A 22,923-nucleotide genomic window follows, 5' to 3' on the forward strand; every position below is an offset into this window, starting at 1 on the left:
TTTTCTCGCATCATATCTTGGGTAAACTGCAAGTTTGAGAGATGCTCTGGAGTGAGTCATGCAATCCATGACAACATTCACATCACTGCTCCACAGTCAATATTTGTCTCCTCTCCATGAATTTGCAACTGTGGACAATGCGAAGAGTCTGAGAGTTGCACTGCAAAAACCGTGTTCCCGCCAGAAAAACCATAAACGTCCACGTAATTTACTTGCGGCGAGGCGTAGTAAATTGAATCTATTGAACCTTGAGCGAGTAAACATTTTTTTCTGACTCGCGCTTTTCGTTGGTGGACAATTTGCAGAAGCCCACACTCGTGCCGCTCAATGGAATGCTCTAGAAAATGTACCGAGAGCAGCATGAAAACGGAAATAATTGCTCAGAGGCGCCAAATGGTGTGATTTCGAGCGTCTCTACAAATTAATTGCTGTTCAATTGCTGCTCTGCGTCAAGTGATGAGATTATGAGGCTCTTATGGTCAAGATATTGTGGGTCCTTGAAGAGACGCCCGCAATGTCTCACGATGACCTGCGGCTTCTCTTAAGTTAAGACGAGGGGAAAAAATAAAAGATTGCGCACTTAAAACCATGAACTGTCTGCCTTTTCTCCTATATTTCATAGAAATTACAGTAAATTCTGGTATTGAAAACGTAGTTTATATTAACAAATATCATGTAAGTTTTAACTTGATTTTAAAGTAAATTTCTTTATCAATTCAATGAATTTTTCTTTGCTTCTTCGTCACCAATATTCTTTCCTTTTCCAAATAACACCTCCGCGCCTGGAAAGTGAGCGTCTGAGGATTGAATCCTCTGACAAACACTTTTCCATCATCATTTCTAAAGTCAAGATATTTACTCTCAAAAATTACTATGTACACGAATAAAGTTGTCACTCTTGGTTTGGCGTTAAATTTAAGGATATTTTCTCTCGATTTCCCAAAAAATTCACACTTTTCATGGGAATTTTCTTTTAATTCTCCCATGCTTTTTTTTAGGTAAATTTATTCTTGGTAATTCGATAATTAAATTTCATCTGCAGATTATTCTTTGTCAGTTTAATTACATTATTCATTTATTATACATAAAATAGTTCTAGATTTAATTCAATTAATGGTAATAATTTTCTCCTCACCCTCAATGCAATAATTTTAAGTATCAAACTTCTTTTTGGCAGTATTATTCTTTTTGGAATTATTTCATCTCCCTCTCCTTCTGTTTGATAAAGACCTCACTATTACCGCGCATTTAATATTTTAAAAATTTACAAATTGTAAATTTAAATTGTCACACATTTTCCACATCATGTTCCATAGCTCTTTTCCTATTTTCCCGCTTTTCTTCTTCTCCATTGATGATTTGAAAATTCATCTAAATTCAACAAAGGTGGACTTTGTTTTGCAACAGTTGTTATTCTTCTTCTCGAATTTGTGTGTCTCTTCGATCTCTTCCTGCTAATGCTAATGCGGAATGATGAATTGGAATATTTATTTATTAAGTAGACTTTACAATGTGAGAAAGAAAAGAATTGATATTGTGAGTGTGGTTATTCTCATGACATCGCTACAGAAGTTGCATATGGTTTACCATCGGTTTTGGAAAAGGTTTGTGAGCTTATTGAAACTGTGATGACAAAACAATAAGATTATGAATATTTATTCTGAATAAATTCTATGTCACATCCTTTTCGCATTTTCCATTTTATTTGTCCGATTTCAATACTTCTTTATTGTGTACTTTTTTTTGGATATTTTCACTTTTTCTCTATATTATTTTATGTAACCGTTTTTGGTCCCGTTTTTTTGGTAACTCGGGGAATTCATACTCAAGAATTTATTCCTCTTTCACGCTGTGCATTTTGGCTGTTTTGTCGAAGGGAGATGCGCACAACTAAATGCTCGAAATATTCACAGTGTCGTCTCTTTGTTGGTTAAGATAAGCAAGGTAAAAGTGGATGAAAAATCATACTGAAGAGGTGAAATTACAATTTTTTTCTGTCGAGAGGATGTAGATTAAAAGTGCTTCATATTTACACTCTCTATCAAATTCCAAAAATGACTCTTATGTAGCACATTTTCCACAGGCATATAATAAGTGAAATGGCAACTCGTTTCGCGCGAGTCGGTCAAATTGAAATACACATTTTATCTAAAAATTTATCATTCAACCACCAATTTGTCAATCTATAAATGGAATTTGTTAAATGGCAGTGAGAGAGGCGTGGCGACGGAGGCTCAATGAGTTCAATTAATTGTATAATTATTGCCCAATTTCCCCGATGAGCGATGTTTTCCATCGAAATTAGGCACAATTATTTTTTAAATAAATTGCTGTTGCTCACATTCCACTGAATTTTCCCTCGCGCGCCACATTTTACCTAATTCATGGCCTAAATTCCTACTCAGTGTTGCTTTAGAATCACTCTTTGGGGCTAGTTTCAAACTGATTTATCGCAAACAATGGCACTGTGACGCTACATAGACCGTGTAGATTGTGAATATTGTGGTGAAAATGGGAAATTGTGACTCTCAACTTGTATATTTTAATACCTATAACGGAAACTATCTACAGATTTATTCCTCTTTCTATTCAGTAACACCGAAAATCTCTGCCAACAAAGAAGTCTTTGTACTTTGCTAAGCACAGGAGGTCTTCATTTTCCAGGCAGTGCCGCTCAGAAGACGCATTCAGTATTTTATATATTTATAATACATATTGTGCCACCCCGGAAAAACCATACTGGAAACTCATTTCTGAGGGGTGGAAAATTTGCATGTGTCAAGAGAAAATTCGCCCATTTCACATATATTCTTTTCAATTGGATTTTATGAGCTGTCAACGTCAAATGTAATCCACTTGACCCTCTGGCAATGCGTGCAACATTGATTAATGGAATCCCATCCTAAGTGATCTTCTAAAACCACTGCTCTTGTTTTTCTCCGCAACAATTCTTCCACTCTTCTGGCTAACACAAAGTTCTTTAGGCAATTGGTTCTATGTACACTTTTTCCCCGTCCACAAAATCTCTCGAGCTAAATCTCTTCGATCTATCGAATCACAAATATTCGGCATAACGACAATACTTCTCTTATGTATTTTTTTGTCTTCTAAAATCTCTTGCTATATACAATTTTCTCTGCGGAAAATTTCACAGAGCTTTCCCGCAAATATATACTTATTATTTTGATATATATCCTTTCACATGACATGATGGCGCAACACAAGGAGGTTCTTAATTGATGAATTTGCCTTGAGAAGCACAGAGTGTGAGCAAACTTATTTCACTTTTCGGAAAATTGTAGCTGTGCGGAGTTTTTAAATTAATAGTTTTATTTCACGAATTCACTCAACTCCCTCTCCATGTTCTTCATTGTATGAAACCATATATGCAAGAATGTAATTTTCCTGTTTAACCTCTTCAGCGTTCTTTCACTGCCACACAGACTGTCTTCCAGTGTCCTCAAGGAATCTCGGTAAAGCTTTATATTTTCATTGAATTTCTCCACTCATTCTTCACATGGCTTTGTCCCTATTTGTTATATTTATATAATATATATTCATGGCAGAAAAAAAGAAACAATTCTATGGAGAGCAGTGCAAATCTACACTGCGAATTGCTGTCTGAGAAATTTAATATGCAATATATTTTACCCGTTTTATGTCATTAGATTCTCTTTTAGTAACTTTCAACTATCTCAACTACAATCGTTTACTATGAATGTCACAATATTGTTTTTTTTCGCCTAAAATCGTCCTCCAAATTGATTTAATCGAGAATACCTAATGTATATCATTATGTAACTATATAGTTGTTGTAATTTTGTTGGAGAAATCACGACAATATATCTAAGACTTTTCATACACAATGAATTCACTGTTTTTTTCATTATTCTCTCTACATTCATTAGAATATGTTCTAAAGACTCCATTTGTATTTACACATAAAGTTTCCATATTTTGGAACAAATACAGAATTCCACTTCCTATGTACAATTGCACGTGAGTGCGCGTGGTTCTCCTCGGAGTTGAAATGTTTAGGGAAAGAAAGAGAGCTGCCCAAACACGTCAGTAGCCACCATCTCAACAGCCAGGCTCGTCTTGCAGCGCAACGGATTCTCCAGACTCCCGCACGGTGTCCTTAAGACATGCAGGTGACATACCTCGCAACCTGTTGGGGCAGCGCGCCCCCGTGTTATATGATACTCTCGCGGTTCCGCTCAATCTCCTCTGCCTCGTTCTCCTGATCGATGCTGGACGCCGACGATGCGCCGCAGATCTGCATCTCAATCTCAGCCAGGCGGTGCTCCAAGTCCCATTGTTGCTGCGAAAGCTTCGAGTTCAGCGCTGCGTTTTCCGCCTCCACCGTGTGCAGACGCTCCCGGAGTCGCTTCACCTCGTCCTCCAGCACCTCGTGAGAGCCCAGGAGAGGCGTGGCTCCAGATGACTCCAGGTGAGTCAGGCTTCCGCATTGCGTTCCTGCAGAGAAGAGTGAACGATCAGCGAAGGAGAAATGTCTTAACAAATTCATAAATCGTAGGAACTCGTCTGAAAGCGCTATTAAAAGATATGGAAATATGACAGTTGCTTTAAAGCTTTAAATTATCTTTAACAACAGTCGCTGCAGTAAAAAATCCTTGATTTGCCAACACCCTGCAATGATCCCTTACTTTGTTGCGAGTGAGTCCTGGAATGCGATGACGCGGCGCGGCTGCGCGGTCTTCCTTCGAGGCTGGGCGCGCTGGGGCTCAGCGATCCTGGTGACTCCAGCAATCGGGATCGATCTGTGCTTGGCTCACCGCGATGCGATCTCGGACTCGGCGCACGACTGCAGAAGAGGCAAGAAAAGAGATTCATATCAAGTGCCACCAGGCGCCTCCACTGCTCTCTCTCTCTCGCTCTTTCTCAGTTTTAAAGTTTCGCCCAGAGAAGTGTACAAATTAATTTTCTTTGGAATTCCAACATTCATTTAATCACGAAGAAGAATGGATGAGTAAATTCTGTCAACAACTAAATTTAGCATTGTTGGGGAGATTTATGAGCTGATGATACAGTTGGCTTTCTCTCGCTGAGGCCTTCACAATGGTCCAACATTCCGGGCACTTTATGAGGGAATTTCCAACTACGAAATGAGAGCTTTATAGTTTAAATATTGTAAATTTTCATAAACACTCTGCGTAAACCCTTTATGCTCGAGCATTCCTTGCAAATCTCACCCTCATTCGAAAGAGGGTACCAACTTTTCGCCATAAATCCAACGCACTCGCTCGTGAAAACTTCAAAACTTGGCTTTTTCATTATATTATTCAACACTGTCTCTATATAGTGTCCGTGTAAATGGCACTTGTGCTCACTCGTGGAGCACCACCGAGAGAATATTTTCCTGCATTGCTCTCTCGATGCAGTCGAGGGTGGTTTTGGGGGGTGGCAGAAAAAAAAGCTGGATTACCTGAACGTCGATGCTTGACTATACGCCGGAGCCGGAAGCGCAGGTGTTAACCACATTTCCTCAATTGGCGTCCTTCCGCGCGTCTCGACTAAACCTGGAGTAGATTGACAGCGACCCATGGCCACTAGAATTTATAAATGCTTTGAATTGAACAGTGCGGAGGAATGGGGGTGGGAAGAAACGTCTCATGGAGCTTCTGAGGTGGAAAAACAAACAGTCGGAACCATTTGACAGCACAAAAGGAATCTTCGGCTACAAAAACTCCCTGTCATGAGATGATGGGAAAATGTTACACACAACAAATACAATCACTCCACACACAAGAGCAACACACTTTTTTCACACATTGCAAATGGAACTGTAATTAAAATCCCAGGGAGTGCATATCTGCTCATGTCCTGTGACTTGTGCACTTCCCGAAACTATGAAAATGGTTTACACAGTGTGCCAAACAGAAAAAAAGACTACAATGAGTGTGTGATGCAAACGGAAAGAGATGAGACTTTTGGTTGAGCAAACTGCAGAAGCTCACCTTTCTCCAGCGGGGCTTTCTTGTACTTCTCCAGACGCTTCACTGCGATCGCCTCGAGGCGCACTCTCGCCGCCGGATATTCCTTGAGAACGTCCCACATGTCCTTCTTGCTCAGCACAAACAAATCACTATACCCAACAGATCTAACACTTGCCGTCCGTCGATTTCCTGGGTGGAAAAAGATGGAACTTTCACTTATGACTTCTCCCGCATCCGACATCCTTCTTCCGCCGCCTCCGCGAGGCGGTCACAGCCACGAAGAGGCGGAAAATGTGGAAGAAAAATAACATTGTCGACCTTTTGCGGCTCATTGACGAGAAAAAATATTTATAGTGAATTGATTTCTTATTCTGCGAGACATGAAATTCGTCGGCAAGAACCTTTTCCGCAAATTGGACATAGACAAAGGGAGGAAGAATTTAATGTGTATCAGGTGAGCGTTTTTCCTTCACATTTTCCGGCTCTTCATTTTTGTCCATTTCCTCATGTTGAAGGACTTGAAGAACGATTAAGGAGGGGAAATCAAAGGAAAGTTCGTAATGAAATATTCAACAGTGTGTCTCAGGCTTGATGTATTGAATATTTGGGATTTTAAGCAGTAATATTTCTCTTCCGCCAAGTGAAATTTCCCTGAATAGAAATATTAATGCTAAATATTCAATACCATATTTGTCATTCTTGATCTGTAAAATCAAGACACCTCTCGGCCTAGACACCCTGTCAGCGTAATTATTAATTTTTCTTCTACGAAATTTAATGAGATTCTTCCGAGCAAATAAACTGCTTTGCAATTAAATAGAAAGACAGGATAATCTGATGTCATCCACTTGCATAACATGCGGAAATAATTAAATGCATTTCGATATGAAAATGATAAAGTGAAAAAAAGGTAATCTGCATTCAAGTGGATCAAGTCTCTGGCAATTAAAAAGTCTGGGAGACCGCAAGAGTGTTCTTAATATTCTCTCAAATAAAATAAAACACCACCACACGACAAAGAGGAAAGAGGAGCTAAAAATGGGAAGTATAAATGCTTGGAGACTCTCTACAGACAAAAAGGAGGACAAATTAAGTGAAAAGATTGTGATTATACTTCGTTATATGGCCAGGCAAAGCAATATTTCTTTCCAGATTATTCAATAAGTTCATCATAATCTTCAGACGCATATTCAAGACACGCAAGTGTGTAAATTGGGAGGAAAAGTATTACATGAAATGAAATCAAAGGAGCACAATATTCTGAGAAAAATCGTACATTGTGAGATGCTTCAAAATGCAGCAAATTGAAGAGGTATTGATAATCAAAGGTATAAAGAAAAGAAACATTTCTTTATGTTCTACAAGACGGATTTGTCATGGTTCTAATTAGTGTCTTCATGTGTATGCTTTTTTTCGTTTTGTTTTTTTTTCACTTCTTCTGGTGAATATTTCCATCTATTGTTAATCTTACCTGACATGTCACTGACTTCATGGCTAAAATCTTTGACGTTGTGGCACAATTGGGGAAAGATAGTAGATAAATGGGCTCCTTTTGCTGTCGAAGAGCATCGCAATTTGGCATGGAGTTTTCGAAGGAAAAGTATTTATGGCAAGGCAGAAATTTATAGAAAAGTTAAATTAGATTTTTTTCACACCCTGCGTAAACAGATAAATTTTCCGTTGACACTTTTATTGTTTGGACATTCCGCCCATTCCAGTGCCGTCGCCTTTCCTTCCGGATTTGTCAATCCACATGCGACTCTCAACCACCCTTTTTCTCCACAACACGAGCATATGACTTACGATCCTCGCACAATATTCAGTGCGCGCGTCCTAATGGAAAATCATCGTGACTTCTGCCCTTCACGAAAGAACCCTCAAAGTGCAGTAAAAAGGGCAACAAAAATAAACACGTTAATGCTTAAAAATATAAACCATGTCTCTGAATTCATGTATCATAATAGTATTTCACTCGGAAAATTCATTTATGGCCACACCATTATCCATTATACATGAAATTGCTGAGGGACCAAAAAATTTCACAACTTGTGAAAATTCCCTCCCAACACTTTCCCACCCCTTCAACCCTTTTTGCCGTCAACTCAGCGGCGTTCCACTCATCGCAAGTGTGTCAAAATGGCACAACAACTCATCTTGCAATTTAAGTCAAATTACTGGACAAGAATGTGAATTATGTCAGAACGCATTTCCTCGGAATTTCCCCCTTATCTCGACTTTCTCACTCTCTATAGTTTATTTAACTCTCGAAATATTTCAATAATGCGTATTGCAGTATTAGTGAAACATGAACGAAATGCAGTGAAACGTGTTTCACATTATACAGTCAATCGAGCATACGCTGTGCAGCAAACTGATCGCTATTTGCAAACTATACGTATAAGTCGATACTTTTGATATTTATTCGCATTTTTTCCTCCTCGAGCAATATATTTGCCGAGAAATCGCATTTGAAAATGGAAGAGTTTGTGTATAATAATAGAGGTAATTCTCGTGAGAATTTATTTCTCTGTTAAAGTATCACGAACTTTTGAGCTTGCGACTTTGCCGAATAGCATTTCTCGCATGTCTGTGAAAAAAGGGGTGCTCTGAAAATGCTTTTTTTCTCTGATTTTTTTCACCTTTCCTCTATCACAACTTGTTCAATTGTTACGACACTTTTCACCCCCTGTCATTCCACCCCTTCTTATCGGAGACGAAGAAAGGGGGGCAAAATTGCGAGGAAATGCTACACTTTTCCTAATGTCGTCCTATTGTGCTGCTGGGAAATTTATTCGAAAGTGTTGTCATGGAAGGGCAACCAAAAAGTCAACATTTGTGCAGGAGTCGGTGCTAATCTACGGGGCAGGGGGACATTCTTCGCTAAAGGTTTTGTATTGCTTTAAGAGGATGACAGTGGCAGGAATCGCCCTTGAAAATCGATGGTGTGTAAATGCTTTTGATTATCTCTTGATTGACTTGCGAATTTCCTTGTCTTTTCACAGACGAATCCTTGCACGCGGGAAAACAGAAGGGTTTTTTGCGTATCATTCCACGTTCAAGAGAGGATGATTAGAAAGAGAGAGAGGCATCCAAGGTAGAGTGTTTTTGGTATCATCTGTTGTCATTGTGTTTATACTGAACAAAGGCGGAGAAACATTATGCATGTCATATCGCCAAGCAAAGCTTACAACCAGGACACTTATTAGAACTCTCAAGACTGCATATATAGTTCATCTTGGCAGGGCATCTTTGGATGTCAATCAAAAATTCGGCAATCGCATAGGTTGAGAAAAACTGTATAGATTTTTACGTTACGTTTCTTTTGCGTGAGAATATTGTCCGCCTGGCAGTGATATTTACCCAATTCTTTACCTGCTGTCCCCATATTAAGGATGCTTATTTCACCAAAGTACGAGCCCGCCTTGAGCGATGCCATCACGGTTTTGCCATTGTCCGCCACCACTTGAAGGCGTCCCCGGTTCACGATGTACATCTCCTTGCCGACCTCGCCTTTTATCCCGCATAAGACAAAAAAAGAAACGCCATCATGAGTTTCCAACAATCACAAACTCGCCCAAATCCAACTTTCACATTTCACCCCCGCCAGGAAAAGCCCTCGAGGCTTCGGGAAATGGCAGAAAGAATCTCAATAGAGCAGAAATTGATTATTGCAGCTTAAGTGTTATGTGTCTTTTATTGGCTCATCCATTGAGACTTTCACTGCCAATTTCGCCATGCGGGAAATGGAAAAACTTTTCCCATGTGTGTGAGTGTGTGTGTGCTGACCAAAAAGGGACGATGGAGAGAAAAAAAATTAATTTGCGCCTCACCTTTGCGACATATGTAATCTCCTGGCGAAAAGAGAACCGGTCGTAAACGTAGCACCAATTCACAAAGGAAGCCGGCCTCGGTGTTCTGGAAGATTTCGACTCGCTTAAGTGTATCTAAATGGACGTTTATAGCGATTTCAGCCTGCGGGAACACAAGAGACAACAGAAACAGCATTATTGGGATGCTCAGCACACATTTGCTTCACGCTGAAACACTGAATTTAGCGGTAATTGCACTCAGTCGAATAATTACTCCTCATAGACGATAAGGAATCAAGAAAAGCTTTGTGCAAAAATTCAACTTTGTTCGCTCAGGAAAAGAAGTTTGCTTCGCAACATCGGAACCTTTTCTCTTCATTCCGACAATGTTTCTGTTTCGACGATGATTCTTTAATTTTACAATTAATTATGGCACTCTGAGAAAATCAATATTTCACCAAATTAACTTTAACTTTGTACATGACAAATATCAATAATTTAGTCGTGTTTGTCGTGTGCAATCTAATAATCACATTGAAGTAAATTAATAAACAATTTTCCCATTATCTCGCTAATTTTCCATTGATTTTGTAAATGTTCTCCGTACGCGCAAAATATTACAACGCGCTGCTTTTATTATCAGTAAAATCATTGGAATTTGTTATATCCACAATAACAAACATGGGAAAACATAAATTGGGGAATAAATTCAGCCAATTTGGTAAAATTACTTTTTGCAAACTTTTTCTCTTTCTCTCATATTTCCACATTGCGATGCCAGAGAAGAGAGAAACTGACAGAACACACAGAAGGTAAAGAAATTGTCTTGCGGATGACCAAGGATTTTTATTTCCGTGAGATGAGTGCAAAAACATTTAATGCGAAATTGAATAATTCACATTATAGCGATATAATGGCGAATTTATTCTCCGCGAAGCCATGAGAAAGAGTTTCCCACAGGAAAATTCATCTTAGAGATGGGGAAATAAATTTTCCATGCAGTAAAATAATTAGCTGCACTGAGGGTGCTTTCGCTGATGTAAAGTGGAAAAATAATTTCTCATTTTTCCTGATTCATCTCGCACACAATTTTCTGTCCTGGAAAGAGCTTTCTTCTTCTCGCCGACGCTAGTTTATATTGCGGAAACAGATTTAATGTGAAAATAAGAGTATGAAAGAATTGTTTATTCCACAATACTGAAATTCGTTTACTTGTACAGCGATAAAGTTACGAAAAAAAACATCAAATGTGCACTTTTCCGTAAAATAAACACCGCGTGTGGCATGAAATTCGTCAGTTTGGTAATTTTTCAATACACCTGATATTTTTTGTATGCAATTATTGCAAATTATTGTGCATGTAGCACAAACAGAACAATGCAACAGAGTAAATGGTAAAAAATATTTACGATTTTAAATTGAAATCTGCAACAGTTCCGGAAGCAATGTAATTACATTTTCACTGGGTTTTTCTCTTAATTTGCAGAGTTGGAAGGCCTTTCCTTTTTCCCCAGTCAAAATCATTCCACTGTGTGGATGTCGAAGGGAAATGGAACAGCCAAGCCATTGTAGCTTCAACATGAAGCAAGGAATCACAGAATCTACGTGCAGATTAAAACGTGAAATTTCATTTCCCCGCCCGCAGAATATTCGGTGCGAAGTGTGAAAGTTAAATGTAAGATTCTCCCACGGCGCGTTGTGTGATGACAAAGTGCCGAGTTGCCATTTCACCCATGGGAATCATCTTCATGCCTAATACGTACCTTTAATTTATCAGGAAGACACGATACAGCTCGTTCCTCATCGGAGCACTTCTGCGTCAGCCAGAGATAGTCAAACCACTTAATGACTTTTACTTGGAGATGATTTGGGACTCGTCTCATCCGCATGTAAGTTTTCACACCATCCAATTTGGCTGGGGACAGGAAAATTGAATTTTAATATGAATCTTGAGGGAAGGTGTGTGCTAAATCAACTAAAACGTTAATCGTATCTAATTTGCAGGGGAATGCCATTATCCATACCACATGGAACACCTTCAATCCAATTCCCTATCCAATTGCCTGTGAGTATGTGGACGAAAAGATGGACAAATTGTAGGCCAGCGGCAAATTGGTCTCCATTCACGCCCAAATTGCGCCCATGTTGGGCAATTTAATAAAATCACACGTTGACCTGTGGCGTAATTCGTCCCAGAATATTAACTACGGCAAACTAATTAACATGCCCATATTCATGCTCTTAGGTAAGGCGCAGAGCAATGCCTTGAGACGGAACTTGCCTTTCAATTAGACACACATTACAAATTCATATCCACCCTTCTGCACTCCGCCCTGCACCTGCACCCTTGCATTCAATGCACGATGACACTTTCAATCTGCAGTCCGTAGTCGATGTGACTCAATTTAATCAACCAATTTCACTCTCGTCTCCTTTCTCCGCACACTTATTGTCATATTGCATTTTAATGAATCACAATGGGATAAACATGTTAAATTCCCTTTACTCAGATCAACGTGCATTTGGTAAATATGTTCACTGCTGGAGAGACTCTTTGATGAAGTTTTCAGTGCACATCCATATGCTGAAGCCGCAATTTGTTGAAAAGTTCCCCACTAAGCGCCACTATACTTCAAAGTGTGAGTAATCCGTTTAATTATGATTTGTGTCTCGATTTGTGTTAAACTTTCACTACCTCTATTATTATTATGAATTTCTATATGCGACGTCAAACAGCAAAGTGTGAATAAGTCTGACAGGTGTTTGCCTGAGTACTTCAACTGTTCCTATCCAACTCTTTCATCGCTCGTCAGCGGCGTAGGCTGAGTTGGGAGAATAGTTGTGTTTCCAGTACTTTCTGTAGACTGGTGCTTTTCCACATACTTTTATTCCGAGGTTGAATAAGAGAGAGATCAGGAATCCTTGCAAGTAAGCACAAATAACATCTCATATACTACGTCCTTTGCATGATATGCTTTCTTAAGTCCAGAAAATCCTTTTATGAAATCGATCTTCCAGTCTTTGACCCCTTTCGTCGCACACAATCACCAAGGTCAGAGCTTTCGACAAGCTTTCAGCGTCTCTTAAGGCGAAAAGAAATGGCAAAGATGAAGCTTCGTGAATATTTAAAATTTTTAATAAATTGTTTTAGGCTCGAGATGAGGAGAAAGTGAGGGTGGCGAAAGTGAATCTTTTGTGTGTCAAATCTCTTTGTGTCTGTCTACCCCTTGCGGAGCCCGAGCGGCAGACGAGGAGTAAGAGTGGAAGACAAAGAGAAGTGAGAGCTTTCAGTCCTATTGAGCTTCTTCACACGAAGTTGCCATTTGATGGAGTTGTAAAAGTTTTATCATTGTCAGCGGGTGAGTGTGCGATGAAACTTAGAAACAGAGTAAACACATTTTAAATAATTTGCAACAATTTGACCAAAAAAGCTCAATAGGGGATACACAAAAGTGGTAAACTTGCAAGTTTCTCTCTTCTGTATATTGCAAAACAATTTTCAGCAAATATTGCCCCGCAAAGTTTTTCCCCTCCCTGCAATTCTCCCTCATCAATTTTACTTTGTAACGCAAAGTGTGGAGTGAATTGATATAATGCCATGTTCATGCTGAGTCCACATATACACGCTCTCCATTTCGGTGGGGGCGAAAAAAGTTCATTCACCACCCGGAGTTGATGCCAAACTAACTTTGGCGAAATGCTCTCCAATTGTCACGACAGCCAGTGTCATTTGGAAGCTCGCTGTGAAACTTTGTATTGGATTCAAAACAGTATGGAATTTAATTTGAGCATTATCTCACTGTAGCCATCAATTGAAATGGTAATTAAAGAAATATCCTTCATGCCCCCAATTTCCCAATGTATACACACACACCGCCAAAACCCACCCCCAAATCCAATTCAGCGGGGGTGCGAATTGAAAATTCAGTTCACACACTACGAGTTGAAATTATTTTTCCTCAATGCTTTTCCTTTTCTCACATTTCGCCTTCACGCCGCGCCCATAAAATTATTTATAGCTCAATAATTGTGCTAATCAAAAATTCTCAGAGAAATCTCTCGTGTGATGTGCCTAAAAGAAGAAATACAGCCACATAAAAAGGATGAGAAAAAGCGGGCAATTTAAATGATTCACGTGGTTCTTGCGGGCGGTGCTTTTATTGAAAAACAACCACCGAGAGGAGGGTATCAATGGCAAAACAACACGGGAAAATGCACTTCCCCATCGATTCTGGCAATTCATAATTGATTGCTTGTATCAGAAGTGAATCTGTGAAAAGCCAGGGAGCATTCTTTGCATATAAATAATAATGAGTATTTTGCTGAAAAGTTAATGGCAGTGGAAAATACCACACATTTTCCGGAGAGTGCGTTGCGAACAAAAAAAAATCATCACGTCGACAATTTTCTGAAAAATTTTCACTGCAATAACCATGGAAAATAAAGAGATATTGTGCAAATTATTGAGTCAGTTTAGCCTGGAACATGTATGAAAAGTTTTTCAATTCACATTGAGACACAAGAGAAATGGGTGGAAAAATGCGAGAAGAGGGAAAAATTGCAGAAACACATCTCAAATATTCCTTTTGACAATTTTCCACCAGAGCTTTCTTTCTCTGTTCTTGCAAGGAATATATAGAGAACAATGGCCATCATTGAGACTTGCATTCAAAATGAGAAATTACAGAGGCGAAACGAGAGTCATTTAGCAATGAATGGTATGGAGAGAAAACCAGAAGCACCATCGAGTGCCATGAATATGAGGATGGGTGGATTTTCGTGTCTTGAATTAATGTCACTCTGTGCTGTAGTTAAAATTTCGCTGGACTATCTTCTTATTTTGATAAATGCCCAACAAGAGGCGGGCGGAGAAGGAAAAACATGCACAGCTCATAATATCCATCATTCACGCTAAATTGTGCACATTTCTTCTTGTCCTCTGTGGAGGAGGGCAAAAAAGCTCTTCATGAAATTTTATTCATCAACTCAATTGATATTGTTCTTGGGAGGGTGAAACTTTTCATGGGACTTGTCGTGGTGTTTTGTCGCAAAAAGGCCAACATTCACTCAATGTGGAAGTCAATAAAATTATTCAGTGACACAATCCTCGAGTGGTGAGAGCCATCGGAAATCAGAGCTTTCATGGCAACTTGTCTCAACTTTTGCCCTCGTCCAGAGAAGAAAAAAAACTCCGTGGCTTCAATTGCCAATTGGACGACGCAAGTTTCTTTTCCTCTCGATTCATCTCTAGCAGCTCCAAATGTTTGTGCTTTTTAAAGCTTCAGCTGTACATTATCTGAAAGTGAGTAAACATCCGCTGCCTGCATAAGTTAATTTCAATTTGCTTTTTCTACAGGGCACTGAATAAACTCAACACATGAAACCATGTAACCTTGTTAAATATTGTTGTTTAAAAATAATTAAAATGGGATGAAAAGTTTCTCTCACGAAAGATGAAAAGTTCCCCGTGAATGTCGGTGAAGTGGGGATAAACTTGTCTAGCATAGTTAAGCATAATCCATAGTTCATGCAGTTCACTGTAATTATTCCCGACACACACACACACACACACACACAAAAGCCTGCTCTCACGAAAGTTGCAGCAAAAGCTCAGTATCATCAGTGCACTGTCTGCAAAATATATTTTCGCAAGAACTCATGTTTAAATAATTGAATATTAACATGTTAGGTTCTTGTAATATTACTTTGTCTACTGGGAAAACTCGCAAGGAAGCGGATGAGCATAAATATTTTCTCATTCGTGCAATTGATTGACGATGGGTTGAATTAACATGTTATATAATTAATGGGAGAGAGACTCCGTCCGACATATAATTAAATTAAGTGAAATGGGAAAATTAACTTATGTATATGGTGAAACTTTCCCGGATACACTTTTGAAAGTGGATTGGATTTATGTACAACATGTGACAAATTCTAAAGTTTCATTTAGTGGGCTTCCCAGAGTAGTGCGCGCGTGGAATGAGGGGCGGGCGTGAGACAATCTGTAAATGTATACATTTGGTTTTGAGCAACTTTTCACCCATTGTTCAAGTTGGATTGTGCCCTCCGCAATTGACTTTCTCTCTCTCTTGCGCCCAAGTTTGAGGGATTTTCTAAGCAAATTTGCCACCCAGACTTTTTTTTTCTCATTCTCTTCACCATCAGTGGCATCATGAATGGGAAATGAGTCTGTGTTTGCCTCCCTTGTGAAACACACACAAACACGGAATTGGTCTAATTTCTAAATAATATTTGTTCAAAAGTACTCAGTGAGTTTCCATTGCGATTTTCCTCTCTAGAAAAAATGCGTGCAGAGGAATCATTATAGATGGCGAATGGAGGAAAAAAGTTATTTACTTAGGACATGTTGACAAGGTAGTTAAACTGCGATGTATCGTGCAATTCACAACACGAAAGAGAGAGAGTGAGAGAGAGAGTCAATTTAATCGAAATTTTTCACATTCCCTGATTTCCACATGACATCTTCCAATTTCTCTCACCATTCCCAAGATTATCACCCATCGGAATTTGCCTCCCGTCTTATTTCCTTCTCCTCCAGCGAAAGTCTGCGGAGACGTCTTAAAGGGGATTTGCAAGGAATTTTATCGCAAGCGCGAGGATTGAAATCAATGGAGAATCTCTCACTGTTTGCGATCTTGACATTAGCAATCACACGGAAGAGCAAAATGCTGTATCAATATCTAAAGAGGGATGAATTGATGCTGGCTGAAAGATCCCTTTGCGGAATACCACCAAGTCATATCGCAAAAGTTAATCCGATGGAAGGATTCTTCAAAAACAATGCTCAAATACACTCTATTTTGTGCCCATTTGAAGACACTCTTCCCGCACTGACAGAGGAAGATTTGCCGCTTCCACCAACTTTGCAGATAAAGCTAGAGAAGTTTTTAGTTGGGATGTAAACAGTGTGCATTAGGTATACATAGAGATGTTTGTTAATATGGAAAGAGGTAAATAAGCTCGATTTATATCGGTGCTACTTAAATACACAATTCCTTGTCACTCTGAAGGAAAAAAAGCACACACGGTAAACCCGAGTCTAGCAATATCAGCAATTAAAATTCTCCGCGAACCGCTATAAGGTACAATAAATGCGTTTTTGCAGCTCGTTATGAAACGCTACGGAAAAGCTCTCTCTCTCTCTCTCTCTCTCTCTCGCGCGCATAAACATTTATTCACCTCGTCTGATCTCTCTTTGCTGTCGAAATCAATCGCAAACAGGAATTTGCGTTTTGTTTCAGGAAAAAGTTTGGAAGTCCAATGCGAAAGCTCTTTGTGCATTTCGACCGATATGTATAGGTTTTCGAGGCAAACATTGATGAAAAAAAAGGCTTTTGCATCTGTGAGCTTTTGTTGATGTTTTCCCGCCAGCGCGTTGTTTTCTTCCCATCTCTCATAATTCATAAAATTTCTGACACTCGAAAAATGCCGTATATGTATGTATATATTGGGGGAAAATAACCGCCAATGCGTGGGAAGAGAGATTTTATGGCTCGCGCGAAGAGGGTGGAAATTTATCGAGCATAATAGAGTAGATTTTTGAGTGTGTGTTGTCACAAAACTGGTCACATCGCGCTCCAATTCTTGCCTCCAATCCCGGACTTTTTCCTCTGTGGAGGATTTTCCGTTGACGGCATATTCGTGACGAAATGGAAATCGCAGAGTTTTGACGAGGGAATTGGCGTCGCTGGGCGGAATATCGGGAATTAATACATCACCGACTGATGCAATTTCAACTGTGGGACTTCGCGCAGCCGACGTGAACAGCATTGGTAATTGAGCCTGGGCGAGAGAGCCTCAAGCACTCTCGAGAGCTTCCCCAAGTCATGAAATTTCGGGAAGCTCTGGCGGAGGAGCGAATTAAGCAAGACTGCGCTAAATATAGCCTCGTCAGAATGCTATCGACCGCTCCTATGCGACAACGAGTGCTATTTTTAGAACAAAGTGGGGAAAGTGGGTTATGCCCTCCCCATCGGGAGATGCTGCCCTCGTTTCCAGCTTCCACAGTGTGTGTGCTCTCTATTTTTATACACGTACATAGGGGTAGGTTGCGTCATCATTTTTGTTCCAGAATATTTGTATAAACTTGCCCCATGAATCTCATGGCACAATGCCGTGGCATCGGCGACACAAAGAAAGCCATTTACCGCCCCTCTTTCGGGGTGTGAGACGTCAGGAATTTTATATTCTGCACCTCAGCCTTGACTTCCGCAACCCTCAAAGCCATTCGCCCAGAATTTCGCCCCCCGTCGAGGCGTCCGAATGAAAGTGTCCATGATTTTTCGCCGTATCAATTGTCCCACAATCACACCCTCGATTTCAATTAACTCCCAAACAACACAGCGAGGCAATTTTGATATGGGTTTGCTGCTGAATGCAAGACAAATGGACACAGTGAGTGAGTTTAACAAGCACGTGAAGAACTTTAGACGCGAAAGACTAAAGTTTCCCAGATCACGTTTGAACGATACAAGAGGTCAGCACAAATGGGGAAGATTTATTGAGTTGAATGACGGGAAAAAGGCTGAAGTTCATGAACAAAAACATCCGAATTTATAAGCTCTTTTTCAACATAATTTAACCGAACTGTTCTTAATAGACTCACCACTTTTTACACTAATTTCATAGACCATTTTGGCTGATATTTCACATAATTTATATATTAGATTCGACTTATAGACCAAAAAGTCTCTTTTTTGTGCTTTGAATTTATTCATCACAGCAACACGAGAGCCGAAATGGAAAAATGTATTCTATTTAGAGAGATTTCTTTTTTATTAAAAATTAATATAAATATTTGAACAAATCTCCTCAAATTTGAGTGGATTTTCGCCCCACTTTTGTGGCGCCGCGCTTCCAGCAAAAATGCTTGAGGAATATTTGGTGAGGCACACTGTGAAGAAGGCAAAAGGTGGAATGCAAGACAAAAGGGCGACGAGAATGATAAAAAATGATATATTCTGCGAAACGTCGCGCTCAAGTTGACATATTAGGAACCTTTGATGTTATCCTCTAATAGAAAGTATCTACTTTCACAATAATGTGAGATATTAGAATAATTTCATTCTCCCTTATTGCATCATTTATCATACGGAAAAAAGGGGGAGCGCTTTACCCGCAGACATGAGCTTTGAGAGAAATTGTGCGAGGTGCACTCAAGTATTATTTCAAGCTCCTGTCTGTTTGCCATGAGTCTATTCATTATCCTTCGCACTGTAGCGTGCGCCATATGGTGCTCGTGAGCATCTTTTTGCCAACTGCTAATGACTACTCGTTAGGCCTTCCATCTTGTCCACAGCTTTTTACGCCACTCTCTCTCTCATGGCAATGACCAATTGCGAAATTAGTATTTTTACCACGTTCGCCGCCTCGGGCGCACTTTTCATACTCAGTCCGGACGTAGGTGCTTCGTCAAAGGCAGACACACTGGTGGGAAATTAGGGAAAATTGGCGGTGTCGCAGAGATTCAGCGCGGCGTTGAAGGTGTTTGTGGTTTGTGCACTAAAGTCCCTTAACTCTCCAAACTTCATAGCTAGAGTGCCAAAAACTGTAGACAAATTACAACTTTTTAGACATAATCAACTCTTGCGTTTGATGAGTTTTGAGAACACAAGGAAGCAGATATATGTGACAGTCGGATGCTTTTGGCACTCTTCCTCGCTGCGCGACTATTACTATGTTTTGTGGCAATTGAGGTGGTGTTACTCACCCTGAAACTCCTTCCTGGCGGCGCTCACGGACGTCACAATGTTGGCCACATGGCCCAACACGGTGGCGAAGAGCATCAACCCGAAGAGCAGCTGAACGATGACGAACACATACTCCGCCTTGGAGCGCGGTCTTGGCAAATCGCCAATGGTCGTGAGTGCCAGCGTGCACCAGTAGTAACTCTGCAGATACTGCTTCACCACGTCCGCCGACTCCGAGTCGTGGTACACCCAGTTCTTGGAGCCGAAGCCGTTGTTCTTGTAGATGATGTGGTAGAGGCATCCGTTCCAGTGGAATATCACGAGCAAGTAGTGGATGAGCGAGGTGGAGCGAAAGAGATTGGGATAGTTGGTGTGGCGCTCCGTGCGATCCATGAACGCCCAGAAGCGGTAGATCTTCACCAGGCGGAATGATCGCAGAATCGAGTTGAATCCGATCGATAAGTATAAAAAATCTAACGGCAATAAACAAAGGCAATCGATATAAAATGTCGTTGAGTTCATGTAGTGCTGGCGCAGCTTCGTCGAGTCCGTCTGCAGGACGCCGTCCTCCAGGTATCCCGTGCGGAAGTGGAACAGTATGTCGATTAGGTATAAAAAATCGGAGAAGTAGTCCAGGCAGAACCACACCACGATGGACTCCACGTTGATCTCCTGGAAGGCGAAGCGGTAGATGATGACCCAGAAGTTGTACAGGAACGCCATGGACACCACCATTGACCAGTAGTAGCACAGTCGCCCGGCCGGATCGAACACGAACGTCCACTTGCCGCTGGGGCGCGCACGAGAGGCGCCCGAAGACGAGCATCCCGATCTCCGTGCCGACCTGCAATGCCAATTAATTATCATCACTTGCGGCGGCCCAGGCAAGGTGTGTGCCTGTGCAATTTGCCTGAGGTTTCGCCTCCCGCACAGACACACAGCAATGATGGGTCTTAATCAAGATGTACACCCTTTGGCAAACATCTAAGCTGTCTCATTGACACATGGCGCACAACATAGCGAGCTCGACTTGTTTGCATTGAAGACACAATGGAGGAAACTCAATATTGATTCCTCAAATTTTCATCCCATAATCCCACAGTCTGGAAACCTCATTTCCCCCCTTTTCGGCCCACTCTACCGCCCTTTGATTAAACATCTGAGCGCCGTGCTCGATTCTCACCTGCAAATCGCCCTGTTTTGCGATTAAGATGAGAATCTTCGTGTTGTTTGGAATGTGATTCCAAGCATTCAGACAGCTTGATTGAAATTATAAATAGGTTGAATAGGGTTTTACAATTCGCTCTAGATATAATTCTTGAGTTAAACTGACAGTTAATGGCCAGAAAATCAATAATCTAATTAGAGTCTTACACTTGAAGGAGCCGGACAGTGTCAAATCAGAATCTCCATATCAGTGTGGGCGGGGCATCGCCAGGGGTGGGATCAATGCTCACCTGTCAGCGCCATTGCATCCGTTGCCGCTGTTGTTGAGGTGATTGCTGGACATGGTGCCTATCGTGTTGGCGTTGCTGCACCGCGTCCCGGTGCGATTCCACGAGCTGAGCAGCGGCTGCTCCGCCTGTTTCAGTCGGCCGCGCTCCTTTCGCTGTGTCTTCCTGGACAGGTCCATCTCCGACGCCGTGGCCGAGACATGCGAGTGCGGGGTTCGGGTGACAACACACGGTGCTGATAAACTATCTCGCGATGTGGAGAAGAAACCCTGCTGCGATATACTCTGACCCAGTTGCGGTCTAGACATGCCAAACTTGGAGCTCACAATATCTGCGCGGCGATTTATGGATGAGCGCGCGTGGGGAGAGAAAGAAACCATAGAGGAATAAATAAAATCATTCCAGTTAACTTACATTCAAGATAGGGTGACAATTTTGAAAGTTTTTCGCATTCACAGCAGATTTTCGCTCGCTCTGTCTCTGTTATCGCATCATAATTCAATGTCCGACTGTCTTAGAAAGCGGGACATTTTGATTGCGATAGCAGGGAAATTTATGAAATAGTCACTGTTGTAGTTATTTTTTTGTTATTGTCAAGACATGTTGCCTTTTTTTTCAATTTGCATACAGTGATTTCCTTCGGTTTTATCCGCGCTGTTGTTGATCTTTTCCAGAATTGTCACCCCAGATTTGCATTTGGTGTGAGGGAAAGGAAGATTCAACACGGTCACTTTTATCTAAGATCACACAGGGAAAGTGTTGGTCTCGTCTGTCAGCCAGGGATTGGCGAAAAGGGTGTACATAACATTTTTCTCGACAAAGAAACACATTCAATATGATGAGCACAACATAATGGATGCTCTGCAGTGGAATTGGCTGTCAATGTTGGTACTTTGGGTGTCGGAAGTGTTCTCTGAGGTCTGCTTTCTACTTGACCGCGCGCGCGTTTTGTCAATGGCATGAGGAGAACTTTGCGAGGTCGCAACTCAAGAATTCTGAGTTCATATTATCGCTAGGAAGTGCTCTCAATTGCCACTCTTTTTTCTGCTTTCTACCATGGACAACAGCACGCAAACAATAAAGGCGAAGAGAGGAGAAAAGTATCACAACTCTACGATGGATGGATGCGAGGTGGAATGGGTGATTAAAGTGAAATAAAAATAACATGGCGCTGCGCCATCATCGCTATAACACATGATCACGGAAGAGATTGAGGGGTGAGCTCAGCGCTATGTACAGGATGAACAGCTACAATGCGTGATGCAACTAATGAGTCGACACAATGTTTTTTTTCTCTAATGTCTTACCCACGAGACTCTGGCGACTCAGGGAGTTGCGCCCGGCCATGTAGTGGGCGCCGAGGAGTGGCGAAGGATTGTTCGCCAGCTCCGCCGTCGCGAGGACATCGAGCTCGAGCGGCCTGGATTGCGGCGTCGCCAGGGCACCATTGAGGGAAAGTCGCTGCCGGCCCATCGGGCCGCAGATGTCAATGTCGTCATTGCCGCCGATCACGAGGCGGCCCCACGGCGACGCCTCGGCGGCTTGCGACAGACTTTGGGATGGTGGATGATTCACATCATCAGCACCTACATATAACACAACAACATGATTTTAGACACCCAGCCAATAGCTCAAGGGACACAAGCACACACATGTCGGAGTTGATGAGGCGCGCTCGTCAGGCTTCTGGATGAGGATGAAGATGACACACTTTCACGGATGCGACAGCGAGTGTTTAGTGACATTGCGAGGAAGCCAAATGTTTGAGGGCAATGAATGGCAAACGAAACATTGCGTATATTTAAGATGTTGCAAGATTAAATGGTGATTTTGGGCAGATTTCAGTGGTTTATAAACTTCTGAACAGTTTCAAATTATTCTTTCAAAGTGATTTTTTTGCTTTATCTATCTTGACTTGAATTTTTAAGAAGTCTTCACAGTTCTTTTTTCATCGCCCATACAATTATACATTCCCTAACAAATCTCACAA

At 41.1% G+C, this 22,923-nt stretch overlaps 1 protein-coding gene across 1 annotated transcript; it reads right to left on the minus strand.

Moving 5' to 3' along the window:
- Positions 1-601: 601 nt before the first annotated feature.
- On the minus strand, positions 602-22,297 carry LOC132260313 (cyclic nucleotide-gated cation channel alpha-3). Its single transcript, XM_059758345.1, has 10 exons — positions 22,241-22,297; positions 20,937-21,264; positions 19,500-20,323; positions 11,530-11,681; positions 9,788-9,929; positions 9,330-9,467; positions 5,979-6,146; positions 5,447-5,570; positions 4,668-4,825; positions 602-4,476 (listed from the first exon to the last, which is right to left on the minus strand). The coding sequence occupies exons 1-10, from the start codon at positions 22,278-22,280 to the stop codon at positions 4,193-4,195; spliced, it is 2,358 nt and encodes a 785-aa protein (XP_059614328.1). The 5' UTR covers positions 22,281-22,297; the 3' UTR covers positions 602-4,192.
- Positions 22,298-22,923: the final 626 nt, after the last annotated feature.

This window comes from Phlebotomus argentipes, unplaced genomic scaffold (assembly GCF_947086385.1).
Source record: "Phlebotomus argentipes unplaced genomic scaffold, Phlebotomus argentipes genome assembly scaffold_18, whole genome shotgun sequence".
Lineage (NCBI taxonomy): Eukaryota > Metazoa > Arthropoda > Insecta > Diptera > Psychodidae > Phlebotomus > Phlebotomus argentipes.

What these genes read in the sequence shown, in the direction of transcription:
- LOC132260313 (XM_059758345.1), bottom strand. Translation starts at nt 22,280, where the DNA reads ATGGCCGGGCGCAACTCCCTGAGTCGCCAGAGTCTCGTGG. An exon ending in GAAAGCCCCGCTGGAGAAAG is followed by an intron (nt 5,571 to 5,978) that starts GTGAGCTTCTGC and finishes TATAAATTCTAG; the next exon opens with TGGCCATGGGTCGCTGTCAA. An exon ending in CAGGACTCACTCGCAACAAA is followed by an intron (nt 4,477 to 4,667) that starts GTAAGGGATCAT and finishes TCTTCTCTGCAG; the next exon opens with GAACGCAATGCGGAAGCCTG.